Source organism: Artemia sp. Qi Xiang Cuo, chromosome 5 (genome assembly GCF_049724085.1).
Source record: "Artemia sp. Qi Xiang Cuo chromosome 5, ASM4972408v1, whole genome shotgun sequence".
Taxonomy (NCBI): domain Eukaryota; kingdom Metazoa; phylum Arthropoda; class Branchiopoda; order Anostraca; family Artemiidae; genus Artemia; species Artemia sp. Qi Xiang Cuo.
Window position 1 is genome coordinate 72,838,735 of NC_142798.1, and position 23,258 is coordinate 72,861,992.

At 36.6% G+C, this 23,258-nt stretch overlaps 1 protein-coding gene across 5 annotated transcripts in view; it reads right to left on the bottom strand.

Annotated features, from left to right (window-relative positions):
• The window catches only part of LOC148952491 (platelet-activating factor acetylhydrolase-like), a 146,926-nt gene that overhangs the window by 14,857 nt on the left and 108,811 nt on the right, over positions 1-23,258 (bottom strand). For all 5 annotated transcript variants that reach the window (XM_089089918.1, XM_089089919.1, XM_089089915.1 and 2 more), the window contains 3 exons: positions 13,466-13,677; positions 8,732-8,920; positions 2,164-2,312 (listed from right to left, as the gene is read on the bottom strand). In XM_089089918.1, coding sequence (XP_088946044.1) covers positions 2,164-2,312; positions 8,732-8,920; positions 13,466-13,677 — 550 coding nt within the window. The remainder of the gene's footprint in view (positions 1-2,163; positions 2,313-8,731; positions 8,921-13,465; positions 13,678-23,258) is intronic.

Consider the following 23,258-nt stretch of genomic DNA (forward strand, 5'->3'; position numbering starts at 1 on the left):
CTACGTAGAAATAAACGTAGCACAGCAATGTTTAACACAATCGATACATATTAAAATTAATTTACCCAACTGCCTGTGTAGAAATAAACGTAGATGTAGAAATAAACGTAGCACATCAATATTTAACAGCCTCGATACATAACAAAATTAATTTACCCAACTGCCTACGTAGAAATAAACGTAGATAGCACAGCAATATTTAACACCCTCGATACATAATAAAATTAATTTACCCAAGTGCCTACGTAGAAATAAACGTAGCACAGCAATGTTTAACAAAATCGATACATATTAAAATTAATTTACCCAACTGCCTGTGTAGAAATAAACGTAGATGTAGAAATAAACGTAGCACATCAATATTTAACAGCCTCGATACATAACAAAATTAATTTACCCAACTGCCTACGTAGAAATAAACGTAGATAGCACAGCAATATTTAACACACTCGATACATAATAAAATTAATTTACCCAACTGCCTACGTAGAAATAAACGTAGCACAGCAATGTTTAACAAAATCGATACATATTAAAATTAATTTACCCAACTGCCTGTGTAGAAATAAACGTAGATGTAGAAATAAACGTAGCACATCAATATTTAACAGCCTCGATACATAACAAAATTAATTTACCCAACTGCCTACGTAGAAATAAACGTAGATAGCACAGCAATATTTAACACCCTCGATACATAATAAAATTAATTTACCCAAGTGCCTACGTAGAAATAAACGTAGCACAGCAATGTTTAACAAAATCGATACATATTAAAATTAATTTACCCAACTGCCTGTGTAGAAATAAACGTAGATGTAGAAATAAACGTAGCACATCAATATTTAACAGCCTCGATAAATAACAAAATTAATTTACCCAAGTGCCTACGTAGAAATAAACGTAGCACAGCAATGTTTAACAACATCGATACATAATAAAATTAATTTACCCAACTGCCTGTGTAGAAATAAACGTAGATGTAGAAATAAACGTAGCACATCAATATTTAACAGCCTCGATACATAACAAAATTAATTTACCCAAGTGCCTACGTAGAAATAAACGTAGCACAGCAATATTTAACAACATCGATACATAATAAAATTAATTTACCCAACTGCCTGTGTAGAAATAAACGTAGATGTAGAAATAAACGTAGCACATCAATATTTAACAGCCTCGATACATAACAAAATTAATTTACCCAACTGCCTACGTAGAAATAAACGTAGCACAGCAATATTTAACAACATCGATACATAATAAAATTAATTTACCCAACTGCCTGAGTAGAAATAAACGTAGATGTAGAAATAAACGTAGCACATCAATATTTAACAGCCTCGATACATAACAAAATTAATTTACCCAACTGCCTACGTAGAAATAAACGTAGATAGCACAGCAATATTTAACACCCTCGATACATAATAAAATTAATTTACCCAAGTGCCTACGTAGAAATAAACGTAGCACAGCAATGTTTAACAAAATCGATACATATTAAAATTAATTTACCCAACTGCCTGTGTAGAAATAAACGTAGATGTAGAAATAAACGTAGCACATCAATATTTAACAGCCTCGATACATAACAAAATTAATTTACACAAGTGCCTACGTAGAAATAAACGTAGCACAGCAATGTTTAACAGCCTCGATACATAACAAAATTAATTTACCCAACTGCCTACGTAGAAATAAACGTAGCACAGCAATGTTTAAAAAAATCGATACATATTAAAATTAATTTACCCAACTGCCTGTGTAGAAATAAACGTAGATGTAGAAATAAACGTAGCACATCAATATTTAACAGCCTCGATACATAACAAAATTAATTTACACAAGTGCCTACGTAGAAATAAACGTAGCACAGCAATGTTTAACAAAATCGATACATATTAAAATTAATTTACCCAACTGCCTGTGTAGAAATAAACGTAGATGTAGAAATAAACGTAGCACATCAATATTTAACAGCCTCGATACATAACAAAATTAATTTACCCAACTGCCTACGTAGAAATAAACGTAGCACAGCAATGTTTAACAACATCGATACATAATAAAATTAATTTACCCAACTGCCTGTGTAGAAATAAACGTAGATAGCACAGCAATATTTAACACCCTCGATACATAATAAAATTAATTTACCCAACTGCCTATGCAGAAATAAACGTAGCACAGCAATATTTAACATCCTCGATACATGTTCACCCGTCTCTGACACTGAACCACCCAATGGTTTCATCTTGCGCGAAGTGGCAAATGGCACGTCCGTCTGGTTGTAATGAACAGTTCCTCTATAAGAAAAAGCAGAAGAATATCATCGACAATTTGAAAGACTAATTGCATCAAAAATCCTTACATAAAAATAACATTGAACCAAGTCAAAGCAATTAAATTAACTTTCTAAATCTCGTCACTGTAAAAGCCCTTTTTTCCCCTATAATTCTTCTTATCTTATTTATTATAACCGATAATTCAATAATTATTGAATACGTACGAGAGAAAAAAATAGGGAGATGGAGAGAATGAGAGAAAGAGAGAGAGAGAGAGAGAGAGAGAGAGAGAGAGAGAGAGAGAGAGAGAGAGAGAGAGAGAGAGAGATACAGAGACGCGGAGGCACTGAGAGAGAAAAAGAGAGAGAGAGAGAGAGAGAGAGAGAGAGCGAGAGAGAGAGAAAGAGAGGCAGAGAGAGAGAGGCAGAGGGAGAGAGAAAAAGACAGAGAGAGGGGGGGGGGAGAGAGAGAGACACGCTCATTTGCACAATCAATCGTTGTTCAAGGGCTAATTTATGTTGGGCTTATTTAAAAAGGCTAAGTGTGTTATGTACTACACAACAAACTAACATACACTATTGTACAGTGTTATAAAACAGGGCACGGATGGTAATGATTTGTTTCAGCACGCACAGGTCAAAGTTTTAGCTTCTGTCTCGAAAGGCTGTTTGTCAAGGCAAACCACAGTTTATAGAATTAGTTTATAGATAATTCTATAAACTGTGAGGCAAACTGTCTGTCCTGTGATTGTTTAATTGTTTGACTGTTTAATTGTTAACTGTCTCGTGATTGTTCAGTTGTTTAATTGAATATTGTTTAATTGAATGCAAGTTAAACTCTGGGAATAAGTTCTGGTACCACACTGTCTAAATATGATAATACAAGAAGTCGTACAGGAGTCACTTTTTCTACTCGCTGTGAATGATCTCGTTTTTTCATTGTCCCAAGTTTTCTCGTATTGTCAAAAGTTCTGGAAGCAGGTAAAGTTATGTTACATTTCAGAAACAAATAGGCTAGTTCTAAGATGTATTGATTGGTCTGGTCACATTCTGTCTACCTAAGTGATAAAAAAAAAAGAATATCACACATCCCAAGGCTAGCCTAGATTAAATTCAGGTATTAGGAAGGAGGCAAGATACCACAAGAAGGCTAACTGGGAATATTATAGTTGATACATAGTGAAAAAAAATCCTTAGACAAACAATATATATACATAGTAAAATCAGGGGTTGAGCAGGGTTGTGTCCTATCCTTGTTTACATGGATTAATTTGATGGGCCTAATCCTAGGGAACATGACAAAGACTAAGGGAAAACATGCAATCAAATGGGAAGGTAAAACTTTCCTAGACATAGATTATGCTGATGATTGTCTTAGATAAAATGTTAGCCAAAAGAATGCATTTTGGATGGAGGGTGAAGAGATGATGTTAGGTAACGAGAAAATCGATCAAGTGGGCAGCTTTACTTTTATTTTGCAAGAGGGAAGAAACTGGTTTGAAGTACTATTTTTGTTTTTCTAAATCTTGCCATTAAAAAACAACTTATGCGGAAAGCAAGTTCGATTTTGACTTCCCATACATTTGATTGGCCCGCGGTTGCATAGACCAAATTTTTCTTGGCATCGCTACCTCGAATTTTGGACAAAGATGCATCCCATTCGTACATACAAAATAGTGGCTCATTGTTGGATATTGACCACTAAGTTATTCCAGTGTCTACATTGGCGATATTCACATCGATCAGGATGAGCGTGATTATGACCACCTGCCTCTTTCAGCCATAGATATGACTCGGACTGATCAGACCCTATGTCCTAAATACCAAACTGGATAACCAAGAGACTGGAATAAAGCGGATTGACCGCTTCATTTATCAGCGCTTACTTTACTTCAGTCTACGATCAAAGTTCCATTAAATTTGCTGCGTAGCCAACTAATGTTATATCCTTTCAAGCTCGAGTTTAGTTTAATGTATATTACAGCCAGATTGTGTTATGTCAGAAAATTGCTGAAAAAGTGGTTGCCCAATTTCCCGTTTAAAACTTAAGACTAGAAGCTCAATATGGAAATCTGACCCGGGTTTAAAAAATATAAAAAATCGAGCAAGGTTGCGGCTTAGGATTTGGGTAGTGTGCGGCGGCCCTCTAAGGGACCACCTGTTCGACATTAACACAGAAAACGAATCTAGAATTTAAGTGTTATCTCCGTAAAATAAAGCATAATGAAGCTGAATTTCCAAAGACTTCTAGCCAGTAGAAACAAGTGATTAATGTCACGAAACTAGATTCGTCTTCTACTGCTGGTCGGATCCCTAATGCCTCTTTGATTAATTATTATAACAAGATTCTCAATATTATTAATTATGGAGTTCACTCTCAGTTTGCTAGCCTTTGTTCTTATGTATTACCTTCAAGGATTTCGCAAGGTCATATGCCTCCTCCATCTATTGACCGTGCTATTTGTTGTGTTAAGAATTAAAGTCAAAACTGCTGGATATTGATGGCATAAGTGTTTTTCACCTCCTTACTGAACTTAAGATTTGATTCGTCATTTATTGATACTATTTCAAATGTGTTTGTGTACGTCTTTAATGTCGGATTCTTTTTGTGTGGTTGTGTCACTTCGATTGTTAAATGTGGAAAGCTCCGACTAATTGTGCATCATATACGCCTATTACGGTGACTTGCTCGTTGAGCATAGTTTTTGAATATGTCCTGCTTCCTGAAATCCTTCCAAAAGTTGATTATGTGTCAAACCAATTTGGGTTTAAACCATATAGAGGATGCCAACATGCACATCCAGTCCTTACTTCTTTATTACTTCAAGCACATAAAGATGGATCTGGATCGATGTGAATTCATCTGTTATATTTGTTCTTCGTTCTTGGTATGCTACTTCATATGTTAGACTCCGGCCAGGAAATATCTTTTATGGTAATATTCCCATTCGTTCTGGACTTAGACAGGGAAGGGGGGTCACCTTATCTTTTAAATGCTTGTTTTTATTCTGTGTCAACTAATATTTTTCCCGTTGTGCCTTACGGTCCTAACTAATTTGTCTTATATTGCATATGCAAATGATTTGTTACTTATTAGCCATTCCAAGTCTAACATAGTCAAGTCGAACCAATTTGTTAATAATTTGTTTGAAAAAGATTGGCCTTATGCTTAATGATGAAAAGTGTAAATATTTAGTTTTTAATACCGAACACCGAAGTAGTGATCAAAGTTGTGGTTCTTTTTAACCTAAGCTAGTTCCTGTGTTGCGTTGGCTTGGAATTAGTATTTGCTCCGCTGTATCTGCTATCCACTCTAGTGCACTTTTAGACATTACGAATAAACTTAAAGCAGTTTATGCTAAAATTATCCCATATAGTGGCCAACATTCTCGTAAGGCCTTGACTAGACTTTATTCAACTTATTGTCACCATTCCATTCTTTGTCTGTCGGGTTTGTGCCCATTATTAATACTAGTTATATGAAAGGCTTTAGAGAATTGTATTTCCATTCTTATGAATTCATTTTACATCTGAAACATTGGTATATAATTATGGTATAGATCATCGGTATAGATAATTCTTTGTATAGATAATTCTTTGTATAGGTACAACATCATTGGTATAGATATCATCATTAGTATAGATAATTCTTGATATAGATAATTCATTGTATAGGTACAACCTCATTGGTATAGATATCATCATTCGTATAGATACTTCTTGGTATAGATAAGTCATTGTATAAATACAACATCATTGGTATAGATATCATCATTGGTATAGATAATTCTTGGTATATATAATTCATTGTATAGATACAACATCATTGGTATAGATTATTCAAACATTTAGTGCTGCTGATGTATAGACATGTTATAATAAGTTGGATGCCAAGTTAAGAGAAGAGGCTTGCCTTTGTTTAGGTCAAATAAATAAAAGTTCAAACAGGGATAAAATCCTTTTAACAGACAGTGATTTTCACAAGATAAAATTTTACAAAACATATAAGATATTTCGGTCACATATGCATTGACCGTCATCAGTAGTAAAACATGGTCTCCGGAATTATCTACTTTGTTTAAGTCCTTATTATTCTCTTGCGCAATTATTTTGATCTGCATTATTGTTTTTTTTTTAATTTAAAGTTGTTTTGTATGCGTTTCTTTTGTATATTTTTTCTGTTTATTTTCTTTGGTTTGGAAATTAATGTTAGGAAGACTAAGTCACTAAGGCTAGGAATAAGTGAAGATGAAAAGTTGACGTTGGGTAATGAAAAGATTGATCAGGTGGGCAGCTTCACTTACCTTGGTAGTATTATTAGTGAAGACGGTGGGATCAGTGAAGATGTTAAATATAGAATAGCCAAGGCTCAGGGTTTGTTTTCACAGTTAAAAAAAGTTTGGAAGGAAAAGAAGATAGGTCTGCAAATCACAATTATAATATTAGAAGCTGCTGTAATGACAGTGGTCAAATATGGCTCTGAAGCATGGGCGCTCCGAAAAGCGGATGAAGATTTGCTAGATGTTTTCCAGAGAAATTGATTAAGGATTGTTGTGGGTACCCGGCTGACTGACCGTATTTCAAACAATAGGCTATACGATAAATGTGATTCAACACAGATCTCTAGGGCTATAATGAAAGAAAGGTTGAGGTGGCTAGGGCACGTTGTGCGGAAAAAGGATGACAAATTGCCGAAGATTGTTCTTTTCGGCCAACCATCAAGGGCTAAACGGAAAGCAGGACGTCCCCGTCTGTGGTGGGTCATAAAGAAATATTTAAAGGAGATGGGAATTTCGTGGGCGGGTGTAAAAAAGGGAAGCTTTGAATAGATTGGGATGGAGGAGGAGCGTGCGTAGCTGTGTTGGCCTCAGGCGGCATGGTGCTGCGGTGAGTTGTTAGTAGTAGTAGTGGTAGTAGTAGTAGTAGTATACCTTTTGAACGATTTTTATGAACGTTAACGCCTGAATTTCCGTCAGTTTAGAGAAGACGAAGAAGTAAAAAAAGCAAGGTCAAAACTAATGTCTAAAACTGCTTTTAGGATCTAAAATATTGTCCAATCGAAAGATACAAGGTTTTATTCGGGTAATATAACTAAAAAAAAGAGGATTTACAATGGTCGGCGATATGTCAGCCCTTCTTTTTCTACATCTACGAACCGGCAAAACTAAAGCCACCGAAACATCACAATACCCTTTTGGTATTTTGATTTCCAGGCTCATGGATATTTCTGAGCTGTCACTCCAGTCAATGGTACCCGTTTTTGTATGTACTAAACATAAAAACGTGCTACATACACTACAAACATATTACAAACGAGCAAATGTATGTACTATCCCCTCTTTTGTATCTATCCTAATAGAAATATTAATATCCTAGCAATGATTTGAAGTTTGTGCTTTATTTTGTGTTGTATCAAATTTATTCTGTTCTGAAAAAATGACTAAAGTTATTTCTAAACAGAGCTATATTTCTGAGCAACATTTTTGTTATCTAATATAATCTTTTTTTAAGAACTGTCTTTCATTATGCGCTAGGGGAAGAGATCGAACCACATCTTTCGTACAGTTTTTCTTGTACAACGGATGCCTATGACTCTCCTTAAACAACTCTTCTGGAAAACGTCCAACAAATCTTCCTCAGCCTTTCTAAATGCCCGAACCATGCTTTTATATGATCTCTGGACTATTTTGAACAAAATAGTTCTCTCAAAATTTTGATCGGATACATTTGGGGAAAAGAGGGCGTGGGAGGGATAGCTGCCCTCCGATCAATTTTCATCCTTTAAAATGGAACTAGAGCTTTCAATTTTCAATCAAATGAGCCTCTTCCAAATTTTATGCGGCCATCCCTTCCATAAGAACCTTATATGCCCCTGGGGAATAACTTACAACCCTTGCCCAAGGCTCTGGGGGCTTGTGTCAATCCCGGAGGCACTGTTATTTGATCTTTGGACTATTTTGCACAAAATGGCTATCTCAAGATTTTGATCGGATACATTTGGGGAAAAGAGGGTATGAGGGGGGGGCTAGTTGCCCTCCGATTGCTTTTGACTCTTAAAAAGGGTACCAGAACTTCCGATTTCCAATCGAAAGAACCCCCTCCGGAGTTTATACGACCACCCCTTCCAAATGAAGTGCCTCTGAAAAAAAATTAAACATAAAACACTGAAGCCTTAAGGCGTTTACTATAGGCAATGTTGTAGCGTTGAGTCTGATACATTATTGCCTTGTTGTCCAAAGTCTAAAAGTTTAAAGTGTAGTCCAAAGTTAGTTTTACAATTAACTTTATCACCTTCTTCTCTGAAACCTCAGCGCAAAATCTATTTTTATTTTGAAGCTAATGCTAGTGTCGCTAGCAATCAAAAGATGACTTTATGTCTATATGTAATCCAATATTATCTAACAGGTGATAAAACTTATGTAATACACTATTTCTATTCACCTTATTGTGCACATAACTCTCTCAACTTCCGATCGGCTAGAAAGAAAGGCTTTGAGTTGTGCAAGAGACTTTTCTTTGGTGACAAAATCTTCCATATTGATGGTCAGCAAGGGTTTGTCTATTTCTTCAGGTAGTTGACTTATAGTTTCTCTTAGACCAAATAGCCATGGATCTAGTAGGGCACCAACCCTAAAACAGACAAAATCTTAGTCAGGTACAGGTATTATGAGAAAACCATGTAAAATTTAATACAAGCTTCCAAACCGTGAACCACCTTGTCAAATCCCCTTGGTTCTCAAAATGGGCAGTATTTAAGCAAGACCCCCCCCCCCGTCCCCCACACACACACACATCCAACTCAATTTGATCGACACTAAATTTAACATAGATTGGATTTTTTATTGTTCGATTTTGTTGAAGGGTGGGTGTGTACATGAATTAAATAACGACGGTGCTGTATTTACTCGTTTCTGTTTATGCTTACTTGTTTCTCTCATTTTCTCATTCTCTCACTTTCTTACTCTCTTCTCTTGCTCTCTTATTATCTCACTCACTCATTCTCACTCTCTCACTCTCCTATTTCTCTCTCTCTCTCTTCCCTCCTCTCTCTCTCTCTTCCCTCCTCTCTCTCTCTCTCTCTTCCCTCCTCTCTCTCTCTCTCTCTCTCTCTCTCGCTCTCTCTCTCCCTCGCTCTCTCTCTCTCTCTCTCTCTCTCTCTCTCTCTCTCTCTCTCTCTCTCTCTCTCTCTCTCTCTCTCTCTCTCTCTCTCTCTCTCTCTCTCTCTCTCTCTCTCTCTCTCTCTCTCTCTCTCTCTCTCTCTCTCTCTCTCTCTCTCTCTCTCTCTCTCTCTCTCTCTCTCTCTTTCATCCGATTGAGGAGTGAGAGAGATAGAAGGAGTATGAAAAAAGAGAAAAATCAACACAATATGGCAACAAAAAAATTATCTGACAATTTAGAGCTGAAATAAATTTTTGATTAAATCTTTCTACCCCTTATTTGGGTCCTACAGTCACATATTGAAAAAGGGGGGACTTCTCATAGGTTACGTACACTAGTCGAGTTACGTATACACTCAAGATTTTATTTCAACAGTGTCATATTTATCTGTGATGTAAAATAATGTATGTAGTTCTTAAATCATGTTTTTTGTGTAAAAATTGACGTTCATAATCTAAAAATTTTAAGGAAATGCCCCTTTTTCTTCCTCCGGGAAATCCTCATCTAATCTGGTACTGTCATTATAAGAGCATCATGTCCTGTTTTGTTCTAAAAATGTCAGGGTTTTTCAATTTATTTATTTTAACATGTTCACATTATTCTCTTCGATTTACATGTTTTTCACGTTTGATCCTCCTGTTTAAAGAATATACTAATCATCCCCCCCCCCCCTCTCCCCATACAAAAAAATCTAACCCCAGATGTTCTTGGGGCATATTAAGGGCAATTAATATAATATATTAAAGACAAAACTAGAAAAAGAAAGAAACTAGCCGTACATTTCTTTAAAAAAGGATTTCATCTTTTAGAGCAGCAAAAAATGTATAAATGTTTTGGGCTTTTAAATTTGTCCTAAAATTCGACAATCCGATATTCATAGCTTTTGGTTAAGACCGAGTTGTCGAGTTTACAATCCAAACGTCAAACTGACTGTGAATCTGACTGTCGAATCTGACTGTCAAACTGTAAACGAAAATCAAAATCCACAATCAGATTACAAAAAAGAAATCGAATGTAATGATCAGATTTTTAATTTCAGAATCTGGATTGTTAATAAAAAATGCTTTATTTTTTTTATCTGAACAGGTCATTTTTTATCATGAAGCAACTTATAAACTCCTATAGTAAATTTAACTCTTAATAGCAAAGTAAATATATGTGGAATTATCCCAGTTCAAAACTTTAACCGAGGAGGGGATAAAAAGCAGAATATCCTAGAAATCAATAGAAACCAAAGAATACCTAGAAATGGATTCATCCTAAAAAACAGGAATTGGACTTTAACATTAAAAATCTGAAACCACCGGACAAAGAAAAAGTCTGGTTTAAACAATATTTTACTATATTCGTTATATATATGTATTCTAGTGTGTATTCTAATATTTGTACATTAGGCATATGCATCCTATATATTTGTGTTCTATTCTCTTTATATTCTATATATGTATTCTAATATTTGTAAAGTGGAATACGGATTAAAAAAAAACTTACTTCAATCTAGGTTTTATATATGTATCTATATATGGTTCTATATACGCATATAGAATACATACATGCTTGGTTCTATCTATGTATTCTATATATGCAATATTTGTAAAGTAAGACATCAATGAAATAAAACTTACTTAAATCTAGGTTCTATAGAAGCATCTATATATGGTTCTATATACGCATATAGAATACATACATGCTATGTTCTATCTATGTATCCTATATATGTAATGTTTGTAAAGTAAAACACCAATGAAATAAAACTTACTTAAATCTAGGTTCTATATATGCATCTATATATACATATAGAATACATACATGCTAAGTCCTATCTATGTATTCTATGTATGCAATATTTGTAAGGTAAGACATCAATGAAATAAAACTTACTTAAATCTTGGTTCTATAGAAGCATCTATATATGGTTCTATATACGCATATAGAATACATACATGCTAGCTTCTATCTATGTATCCTATATATGCAATGTTTGTAAAGTAAAACACCAATGAAATAAAACTTACTTAAATCTAGGTTCTATATATGCATCTATATACGCATATAGAATACATACATGCTAAGTCCTATCTATGTATTCTATGTATGCAATATTTGTAAGGTAAGACATCAATGAAATAAAACTTACTTAAATCTAGGTTCTATAGAAGCATCTATATATGGTTCTATATACGGTTATAGAATACATACATGCTAGGTTCTATCTAAGTATCCTATATATGCAATGTTTGAAAAGTAAAACACCAATGAAATAAAACTTACTTAAATCTAGGTTCTATATGTGCATCTATATACACATATAGAATGCATACATGCTAGGTTCTATCTATGTATTCTATATATGCAATATTTGTAAAGTAAGACATCAATGAAATAAAACTGACTTAAATCTAGCTTCTATAGAAGCATCTATATATGGTTCTATATACGCATATAGAATACATACATACTAGGTTCTATCTATGTATCCTGTATATGCAATGTTTGTAAAGTAAAACACCAATGAAATAAAATTTACTTAAATCTAGGTTCTATATATGCATCTATATACGCATATAGAATACATACATGCTAAGTCCTATCTATGTATTCTATGTATGCAATATTTGTAAGGTAAGACATCAATGAAATAAAACTTACTTATATCTAGGTTCTATAGAAGCATCCATATATGGTTCTATACACGCATATAGAATACATACATGCTAGGTTCTATCTATTTATCCTATATATGCAATGTTTGTAAAGTAAAACACCAATGAAATAAAACTTACTTAAATCTAGGTTCTATATATGCATCTATGTACGCATATAGAATACATACATGCTAGGTTCTATCTATGTATTCTATATATGCAATATTTGTAAAGTAAGACATCAATGATATAAAACTGACTTAAATCTAGCTTCTATAGAAGCATCTATATATGGTTCTATATACGCATATAGAATACATACATACTAGGTTCTACCTATGTATCCTATATATGCAATGTTTGTAAAGCAAAACACCAATGAAATAAAATTTACTTAAATCTAGGTTCTATATATCCATCTATATACGCATATAGAATACATACATGCTAAGTCCTATCTATGTATTCTATGTATGCAATATTTGTAAAGTAAAACATTAATGAAATAAAACTTACTAAAATCTAGGTTCTATATATGCATCTATATATGGTTCTATATACGGATATAGAATACATACATGCTATGTTCTATCTATGCATTCTATATATGCAATATTTGTAAAGTAAACCACCAATGAAATAAAACTTGCTGAAATCTAGGTTCTATATATGCATCTATATATGGTTATATATACGCATATAGGATACATACATGCTAGGTTCTATCTATGTATTCTATATATGCAATATTTGTAAAGTAAAACACCAGTGAAATAAAACTTACTTAAATCTAGGTTCTATCTATGTATTCTATATATGCAATATTTGTAAAGTAAAACACCAATGAAATAAAACTTACTTAAATCTAGGTTCTATATATGTTTCCATTTACGCATATAGAATACATACATGCTAGGTTCTATCTATACATTCTATATATGCAATGTTTGTAAAGTAAAACACCAATGAAATAAAACTTACTAAAATCTAGGTTCTATATATGGTTCTATGTACGCATACAAAATACATACATGCTAGGTTCTATCTATGTATTCTATATATGCAATATTTGTAAAGTAAAACACCAATGAAATAAAACTTACTTAAATCTAGGTTCTATATATACATCTATATAGGTTTCTATTTACGCATATAGAATACATACATGCTAGGTTCTATCTATACATTCTATATATGCAATGTTTGTAAAGTAAACACCAATTAAATAAAACTTACACAGATCTATGCTCTATATATGCAGCTATATTACTATATATGGCTCTACATATCCATATGGAATACATATATGCTAAGCTCTATCTATACATTCTATATATGCATTTTTTTTTAAAGTAAAACACCTAAGACTTACTTAAATCTAGGTTCTTTAATCAAACCGACCAAGGTAGTAGCGCCGCCAAAAGAATGCCCCATTAGTACCGGCTTATTTAAGTCAATGACTCCTTTGAAATGGGTTAAATCAAATTTGCCACCCTTGTCCAGGACATTGACAACAGGAGTCCCGGCATTTAGCTGTTCAACTAAATCAAGTCCTCTCGAAAGTTCTTTGATCCTTATATCAAGCTGGAAAAAAAAAAGAAAAGCAAGATTTAACAAAATAAAGAATGATAAAAGTCATGAATAATTGTCTTCATTTCAACAAAAAGAAAAGCTTTCGAAGCGGTGGGCCGTAATATTCTAAGCAGTAACCTGTTAAATCAGTTTGTTGTTGAACTACCGTAGTTAAGATTGATCCTTTATTTTGAACTAAGTTCATTTCGATCCAGTCTTTAAAATGTAAGAATACTTACTTGCAACCTTTGCCTTCTTTTCGGGGTTCTCCAGGGTACTCCACTCATCCTCCCCTTTCCCCCTCCCCCTTCTTGCTAGAAAGAGTTCTTAAATAGGGAAATATGAAAATTTGACCACGTTTTAGCGTTGGAAAAAGAATATTCTTATTAGAATCCTAGTTCACAATTTTGAGAATTCTGGAAATATCTAATGGTCCATTCACCATGTAATAATGCCGAGATTTAGCTAGCGCTAATTTGAGCCAGTCAGATAAGGAAAGAAGAATCCAAGCTAATTTTCGAACCTCTGCGCATGTCACTTTCAAAACCAAAAAAAATAAAAGAGCATATATTCCATCAAATACACGATGTAATGCACAGGCACGTACGCATGTTTTCTTCTTTCTTGTTTTTTTTTTGGGGGGGGGGTGGGCAGATATTAAAAATTTACTTTATTTGGTAATTTGAGTAAAAAGTACCCAAAAACTCAAGAGAGTTTAAGTTTTTTGGGAGGTGGGGAGGTCCTAGGCCCAAAGCCCCCTTCCTTTGTACGTCCCTACTAATACCAACCTGAGATAGAATGAGGAGAATATATGATAAAGGTGAGTTAGGACTTTGTCCCTTGTTTGAGGATGTTTGCCGTTTTTTGTATGATGTAGGCAGAAAGAAAGGGAAATTGAAGCATTAGAAAAGCTAGCTAAGGAAGTATTACAATGGTCTGATGATCGGAGAATATATTGGCAGATAGCGTTGGCAGAAATTGGAGTAGAAGTTTGACCATAGGATTTTTTTATTTTTTAACTGCTAAAGAGGGTTGTGTGACAATAACTGAATTAAATGATTAAAAATTGAATGTTGAACCTTCTCAAATTGTTACGTGTATTTTTGTGCAAAATGACGTAAAGACAAGGTTTTTCATTTGGGAGAGTTTATGATATTTGCAAGTAAGTTGGGAGGGAGGGGATTTAAGGTGAACAAAGGGATTTGAGTGAAAAGGGTGTTTTGTTGAATTTTCACCGTGAGTGGGATGTCCTCAGTGGCGGATCCAGGGGGGTGCCCCCCCTAGCGTAGTCTAAAGTAGTGTAATTTACTTATTTAAATTGCGTTAATTAAACTTGCTCATAACGCAAGTTTATCAGATCAACCTATTTTGCCCCCCCCCCTAAAAAATCCTGGATCCGCCCCTGGATGTCCTATGGTTGATTCGAAACCTGCAAAACGACTGGACAGATGTTTGATAATGGCAATTGATTGAACAATGCCACAAAATCAAATCTGTTAAGATGTATTTTGTTTAATAACGTGGGAATTTCCCGAAGGCAGCCCTTAAAGCCGAAAAATAAGTCAAAAATCGTCAAATCAAAAAAAATAGTTGATCACCAATTTTTACGTTATCATAGCTCGGCCTAATTTTCCAATAGATAGGGAATGTACGCTGTCCTGGGAGGGGGAGGGCTGGTGAAAACCAGCGGCGGATCCAGGGGGGCCGGGGGGGGGGGGGCTGGGCACCCCCCAAGATTTTCTGGCGCCCTCTCATCCATCGTGCAAACGACCCTTTTTTGTGAATGATTCAACTAAGGCCGACGCCAAAAAAAAAAAAATCGGATACGCCGTCATTTTTTACTTTCTTTTTATCAAATTATCTAAAGTTCAAATCCGACACTGCACGAATCATGATTATTGGGTTTATTTTTGGGACGTGCTAAACGAGCAAAACATTTTGTGAATGCTTACGAGAAACGCATGTCTTTGGGGAGTTGCGTGGGTGGTTAGATCCAACCGGCGGGAGGCTAGGCGCGAGCGACCCTGCCACTGCCTTCGGAGTATTTTTGCTCCGTGTGTTAGACCCAGTGCTTCCACTATGTCGGATTTTTCCGACATTGTCGGATTTTCGGCCCTCTTGTCGGACAAAAAAATATCGTGTCGGACTTCGGAATTTTGTCGGATTTTCAGTAAAAAACGGATATTTTTCAGATGTGTATTTTTCTAGATTACTGGAGTCTCCAACTTCAATAAAAAAGGATTTTCAAACTAGTAAAATTAGAAGGCCAATTCTGTTAGGGATTTTCGGAACGTCATTAGCGTTAGTGGCGACAGTTTGACAAGGTACAATTTTGGAAAATTTGCACATGCTGTGCTTCAATCTGCTTTGATATTTCAGTTAATTTCGAGATCTGAGGAAAGTTAAGGTGAGACTTTTTTCCAATGCCAGTATAAGATTAGAAAGTCTATTGCCAACATAGTAGCCTACAGGAGAGCTAGGCCACCATGGTTTAGTGACACCATGTGCTGCACAGGTTCAGAATGTTTTAATATCTCAAAATGGTCTACTCAAAAGAAGAATGCAAGTTGGGTGTGGGTCTAGGTATGTAGATCGGTAAAAGACTGGTAATTATGGCACTCTTCTTGAAGTCAAGTTTAATTCTAACAGAGAAATTACCCAGAATTTGTCTAGAACTTATCTGCGAAACACACTTGAACCATCGTAGCTATCCTGAACAGCACTATGGCCACTCAGGATAGAATAAATGGATTCTGCACCAAGCAGGATAGCCTACATGTAGCCTACATTTACCCTGCTGTGGCTGCATGTGTCTGGAACCTGGGTATGGAAGGAGAAAAAAAAAGTTTCTCTGAGCAGTAGGCTATAGCTAACCAGTCAGGAACTCTACTATTTTGCGATCATCACCCAGCCCAGGCAACTTCCTCTAATGGAGAGAATCTGTCTCTTGTCAGTAATGCTCAAAGTGAAATTATTCCCAAGCACAGCTAACTTCCACTTAGGAGAAAAATTGGTAGATCTTCTCCTGAGCGGAAATTAGCTCTCTCGGGACTCTATCTCGTTTTGGGCATTCACTAAGTAGTAGCATATCCACTTATCAGGCAAAGTTGGCTCTATTGCGCGATAGTCTCAAAAGAGTAGAGTTCCTGACTGGCTATAACTAGGGTATCCTACAATGAAGGTTTAAAAGGTCAAGAGGGTTTCAATTTCCTTTAAGGCTACTCTGACTATCGTACAGTAGATTTACACAGGCTTTTTCAGGTTGGTGTAGCCTGTGTCATAGATTAGTTTTGTTTTAATATATCAAAAAGTGTCATAGGCTATATAATTCACATTCGTTTTTTCTTTTCTTTTTTTTACTATTGAGATAAAGAAAGCTACAATTATTCAGTCAAACTGTATTTAAAAAAGCAAACCTATCATCTACGAGATTAATTCAAAATCATATACACAATTATTAAATGTGCTTCACAGGTTCATCTTTTGCTAATATCTCTGTTAAAATGACATTCTGATTTAAGAAGAGCAGCTTTTAACAGTGAAGAGACAGTGAATTTCTTTGTTTTTGAAGTAAAGCATACTTTATAGATCCTTTGCTGTAATACACTTATTACATTTTACTTATCAAGTCTGCTTGCAGGAAGTACCATCATGTCGGACAGCTCGTCATCTTCTGAAACTGACATTGAATATCTTAGAGGGGAATAAAGGCGGAAAAGAAAGGGAGAAGAAAAAAGATCCTTCCCAAGAAATAAGGCTCAGAGGAAAAAAGCCAAATTCAACTGGCTGAATGTGCCTGAATTTAAAGGGTGGCTTGCAAAGGACAAGTCTTCTGAAGAAAAGGCTTTCTGTTCGCACTGCAGTCAGTGCTTGTGTTGTGGTAAATCCGAACTCCAAAAACATGAAAAGAGTTCGAAGCACAGTGAAAGTGTAAGGAAATTAGAGGCTTCAAGAAAGCTCACTACAAGGATTGATCATATCCTTGCTACAGCCAAAAACGAAGAAGAAAGCCTAAAGGCCAAGTTTGCTGCTTTCATTGTCGAAAACAATCTGCCTTTATCATTTATAGAAACTCTTGTACCTTTTCTGAAAAGTTTGCCACACAAGGCTGTTGTTGAAAAAATTAGTCTGGGCAAGCGAAATGTAACAAATGTGATCAGACAGGCATTAGGACCGCACTACAATGAAGTTCTGTGTGATCAGTTGAGATTGACGCCTTTTTCTATCATTATTGATGAAACAACTGATGTGGCAGTAAAAAAAACACCTTGCAATTGCAGTTTTGTTCTGCAATAAGGATTTCGAAGGAGAAGTCGACCTTCTAGATATGGTTGAGTTTTCCGACGGGAAGGGGGAAACTATTTTCAATCTGCTATGCAAAGTTCTTGAAGATAAAAAAATACCTACGGAGAACTGGGTTGGGTTCTGTGCAGACACTTGCAATACTATGTATGGGTGTGAGAACTCCATTGTCAACGGAATCAAATAAAAATTCCCATCTGTGATGTGTGTCAAGTGCAGCAGCCATTCCATTCATTTGGTGGCTTCTTATGCTTGCAAACAATTGCCAAAGCAACTGGAAGGTCTATGTCGGACTGTATACAATCACTTCAACATGAGTGCCAAAAGGCGCTCTGAGTTTGAACTACATCAGCTATTTACTGACACCCCAGTCCTGAATGTGCTTGCCCCAGGTCAGACAGGCTGGCTATCACTTCGGATGTGCGTTCAGCGACTATTGAAGAATTGGGATGCACTTTGTAGCTACTTTCTGTTAATAGTAGCTGAAGATCCCGCTCACACAAACGACAGGGCATGACAAGCCCTAAAGAATCCACTGCTTCGGATTCAGCTTGAGTTCCAGCTCAATGTACTAGAGCTGTTTACAGATTTTAATCTTCTTTTCCAAAGTGAAAAACCGTTGTTCCACAAAATAAAATTAGAGGTGGAGATACTCTTGAGAAAACTGGCCATGAAGTTCATGAAGACTAGCTACGTCAGATCAACTTCGCCTTTGAATCTTGACCCCGACAACGCAAGTGAATACCTTGCAGTGGAAGATGTGTACTTGGGAGTTGCAGCTCACGAGTCTCTTCAGACCTTGCAATCAGACCCGAGTACAAAAGCAGATGAACGTGAAGTGAAAGTCATCTATGCATGTGCTCGGAAGTTGTATGTAGAGGCGGTGAAGCGAATCAAGCAACGATTTTCATTTGAAGATGAACTGTTTACATTGTGCGAAATACTTGACCCAGGGAAAACTTTGGATATCGGTGCTGTCACTCTTCTCCAAAAGATCCTTCAGTGGTGTAAGGCACCATCGTGGGATGCATGAAAGATTATAGAAGAATGACGGAGTCTACTGATCTTTGGTCTTCCAGATGTGACAGACGTCTGTGATTTCTGGCTCCATATGGCTTCTTTGAAGACGCCAAATGGTACGCAGAGATTCCCCAACATATTTGGGGTTGTGCAGTATCTTTTGACCTTGCCGTTTTCGAACGCAGCTGTAGAGCGGTTCTTTTCTACGTTGAAAGACGTGAAAACAGATCATAGGAATTCGCTCAAAAGTGTGACCCTTACCTCTATCATGCAGGCCAAGTCTGGCATTAAAATAAATAAATATGTACCCCGAGACTTAGAGGTCAATGCGCCCCTCTTAAAACGACTCAAGTGTGTTAGAGCAAACGCGACCGCAGACGAGAGCTTTCAGTCTAGTGGAACTGCAGCTTTAGTTTAAGTTAGGTGCAGATGAAAGACGTAAGAGGGTAAGGAGCATAAGTGAATGTTTAAGCTGTAAGTATCTCTCCTAAAAGAAAACAAAAATCGAAAACCCTGTTTTGCATTACTTTCCCACTATTCTGGATGTCTCGTACACGGCGAAAATCGCCGGGCTGATCTTGAGAGCGGAAAAGAGATACATTTTCTTATGCTTCTACAATCAGGTTTACATCGCTCGTTTGGGCATAGTCCTATGGACTTGTGCAATCTACAAGGCAGAAGCTACAGCGTTTTTTTTTTGTTTTTTTTTCTTTTGAATATGCGAAACTATGGCCAAAGACTGCCATACTTGTTCACATTAATAGTCTGATTTTTGATACCAGTTTTCCAATAAATGAATACTCATGAGTAGCTAAGCATTTTTGAAATCGTCACCGCGTTCGTCACCTTCCTAGAGAGCCTGTACTGGACTGGACCATTAGGCCCATAAGGTATAACACTGTCTAGAACGTGGTCAAGATCGCCGCACAGCAGCCCAAGAAGAAGTAGAAGGTGCTCTCGGCCATTTGATCCGATGGAAAAAAGGCAAAGCAGAAGGTAAAATAGTATGGAAAACAAAATAAACAGGCTTTTTTACGCCCAGAAGAGGGATTTTGGTTCACAATTTCGGTTTTTCGTCTTCTTCTTCTTCTTCTAATTCACAGCAGGCGGGCTATTCAGTTGGTACTATTTAGCCCTTTTCATTTTGCTTCACTCTGTGGGCTACAGAGCTACTGGCTTGCTTGTCTCTTATTTATTAGATATTCTCAGATATCTTTCAGTAGATCTTTTGACTCAAGGAGTTCAATAATAAGAAGATAGATATCGATTTCTGGGCTCTGTGTGCAGGTATAGTTGGCTAGGCTCTTGGCTGATAGTGAGATTTTGTGGTGTTTGAAGCATTTTAACAGTTTACAAAGCAAGGTATGTTGTGCAGACGTCAGCATATTACATTCAAATAGGCAATGGTCAATAGTTTCATTATTCATATTACAATGCCTGCAAAGAGGGGACAGGGAACCACTTGAATTAGAAAACTTATATGAGAATGCAAGGAAATTTAGTCCATTTGTTCCAGAACGAATTCTATGATAAATTTTAGAAAGATACTTATTGGGAAAGGGGGAAAGGATAGGATTAATTTTATTAAAATTAATATCTGATAGCCTACATCGGTAAATATCTCTAATTGGGATTGGTCTCCCACTTGGCTGGTCAATATTTATAGCATTTTTTGCTATTTCATCAACCTGATGATTACTACTTATGCCAGAGTGGCTAGGATGGAAAACAAAATAGTATGGAAAGCAAAATAAACAGGCTTTTTTACGCCCAGGAGAGGGATTTTGGTTCACAATTTCGGTTTTTCGTCAAAATTCCGAATTTGTTGCAACTTCTTTTTCTTCTTCACGCGGTTGACGGCGTTTTGAAAACAGTGTCTTGGCTAATGGTCCACGGCGTCTGAACCGCAAATAGCTGCGTCGTCAGCGCAAGGAATTTCTAGTGCGGCTGCGTGCTAAAAGAAAGGCCAAAAGTATGAAAGCGGGAGTAGCGGGATCGGATCGGGGAACTCAAAGGCGACTCACTGCATCCTTTTCAGCCTAACACAACAGCAAGCTGAAATTTCCAAAATCATTTGCAGAAGAAGACGTTTGAGAAACCATTTTGAGCGGTTCTGAAAGTCTATAATAGTGTAGAAAATGAGAAGCTTTATTCTTGTAGTCGGACTTTTGTCAGATTTTTCGGGTCGAGTTGGACATTTTTCTGATTTCGGACCACCACGGTGTCGGAAAAATAGTCGGATTTTCTGTGGTCGGGTGTCGGAATTTTCAGGATTTTCAAAAAGACGGAACAGAAATCTAGTAGGAACAAAGTGGAAGCACTGGTTAGACCAGTTAGACGGAAACGCATTTAAAATGGATCGGAAAAAAAAAAATCAGGGCATGAATATAGAACAGAGAAGAAACAAAGAATGATGGCGGAAAGCCGTAAAGGATCGAGGGACATCTCTGATTATTTTGCCAAGAAAGATCAGATTAAAGGTAAGCTTTTAAAGATAGAACAATAAGGAAGGAGTGTCGTTTAAAGTGGGTATCAACACTTCTAATTTCTAGCTTTAGCCCATTGTCGGATAGCTTTCCTGATAAGGCTCATTCGTCAAGCTTCATCGCTTACCAGCTGCTTTTGTTGTTATATATTGCATACGGTCCCTCTTGTACAGTGTTCTTCGTATGCAATTTGTCCGAAGCGTTTGACCTGATTTTTACCAGCCCACTCGTCTCGCCTGACGGTTATGATATTGGCTAAAAGCAGTATTTTTACCGACACACTGTGTCAGCTCTGAAATTATCTTTCAAATTCTTGCAGTTAAAGCTCTCTCTTTAGCCTTGTAAACTTCGGTGATAATTGTTTCGGGTTTCAGCTCTTGAAAAATATTTGTTAGCATATGTCGGGGATCGGTTCTTGGGGTTGCAAATTAAATTAGTGATGTTTAGGGTGGTATTTTATTTTAAAGTCCGGGTTTCCTAGAAATAGTTTTGGGGTATGAAAGTTCAAGATTGTTGGGGGAGTTTAAAGTTAATGTTGCTGATTCAGTTTATTTTCAAATTTAGTTCCAATTTTGCCTTCACCATGTTGAGAGTTAAATCTACTAAAGCAAGCCATTATACAAAGTGTATATACGTTTACAATAAATGTCTTGTGCAAACTTTAAAAGAGAAACTTTTTTTGTTAGATGTTGAGACGACGGCAACTTCTGATGCCCACTCTGAGTCGACGGTCGGAATGCACAAAAACACATTCAGCCAGGAGAACGAACTGTCACCAACAACTCCGTCCACTTCACAGACGGCCTTCATAACAAACTTCGGCGAAACGACACACACTGATCAGCTGACTGAAGGATCAAGAAGCAGTACTCAAACCTTGGTGGTACATAGCCCAAGACTGATTTCACAGTCCCCGCACCCGCAGCAGAATCAAAGCGCTATTTTTTCGCCTGAAACTGACTTCACGCCGTCAAATGACTTTGGTATTGCAGTAGCGCTGAAAGAGCGAAATCAGTTGTCTTCTGGCACAATTATGTTTTTTATGAACGAAACGTGGAAGCCGAAGAACCAATCTGATCTTCCAGTCTCGACACAAAAGAGAAAAGGTGGCGAAGTCAAGCGTCGCTTGAATACCGAACATCTTGCCCGGTATCCTTGGCTCGCAGTGAGTCGTCATCCAGACCACGAAGGCCTTTGGTGCAGTGTTTGTGTTTTGATGAGGACCAACGAAAGCGGAGGAGGATGGTCGGCTTTATCTGGAGGCGGCGGAGGGCAAAAAATGGGAAAGTTGGTCTTGAAACCGCTAAAAGACTATTCGAAACTTACCGGGAAAGATGGTGCGCTGACAAACCATGCTGAAGCACAGTTTCACAAACACTGCCAGGAAAAAGCTGCCGCGCTGCTAACAACGTTTCAGCGCGGTAGTCAAGATCAAGATATCAGGAATGCTCTGGACTGTGAAAGGGTCAAGCAAATACAGCAGAACCGTGCACTCTTGAGAAGCGTTATTGAAACTGTCAAGCTTTGCGGGGCACAGAATATCCCCCTTCATGGCCACCGTGATGATGGCAAACTTGATATCCAAGACTCTGATGTCATTACAGCAGTAAACGACGGGAATTTCCGCCACCTACTTCGGTATGGGATTCAGAGTGGAGACTCGCAACTTAAAAATTTACTTGAAAATGCACCGAGCAACGCCAAATATACGAGTAAACAGATCCAGAATGAACTGATTGGAACAATTGGGGAAATGATAAAAACCGAAGTAGTGAGAAAAGCAAA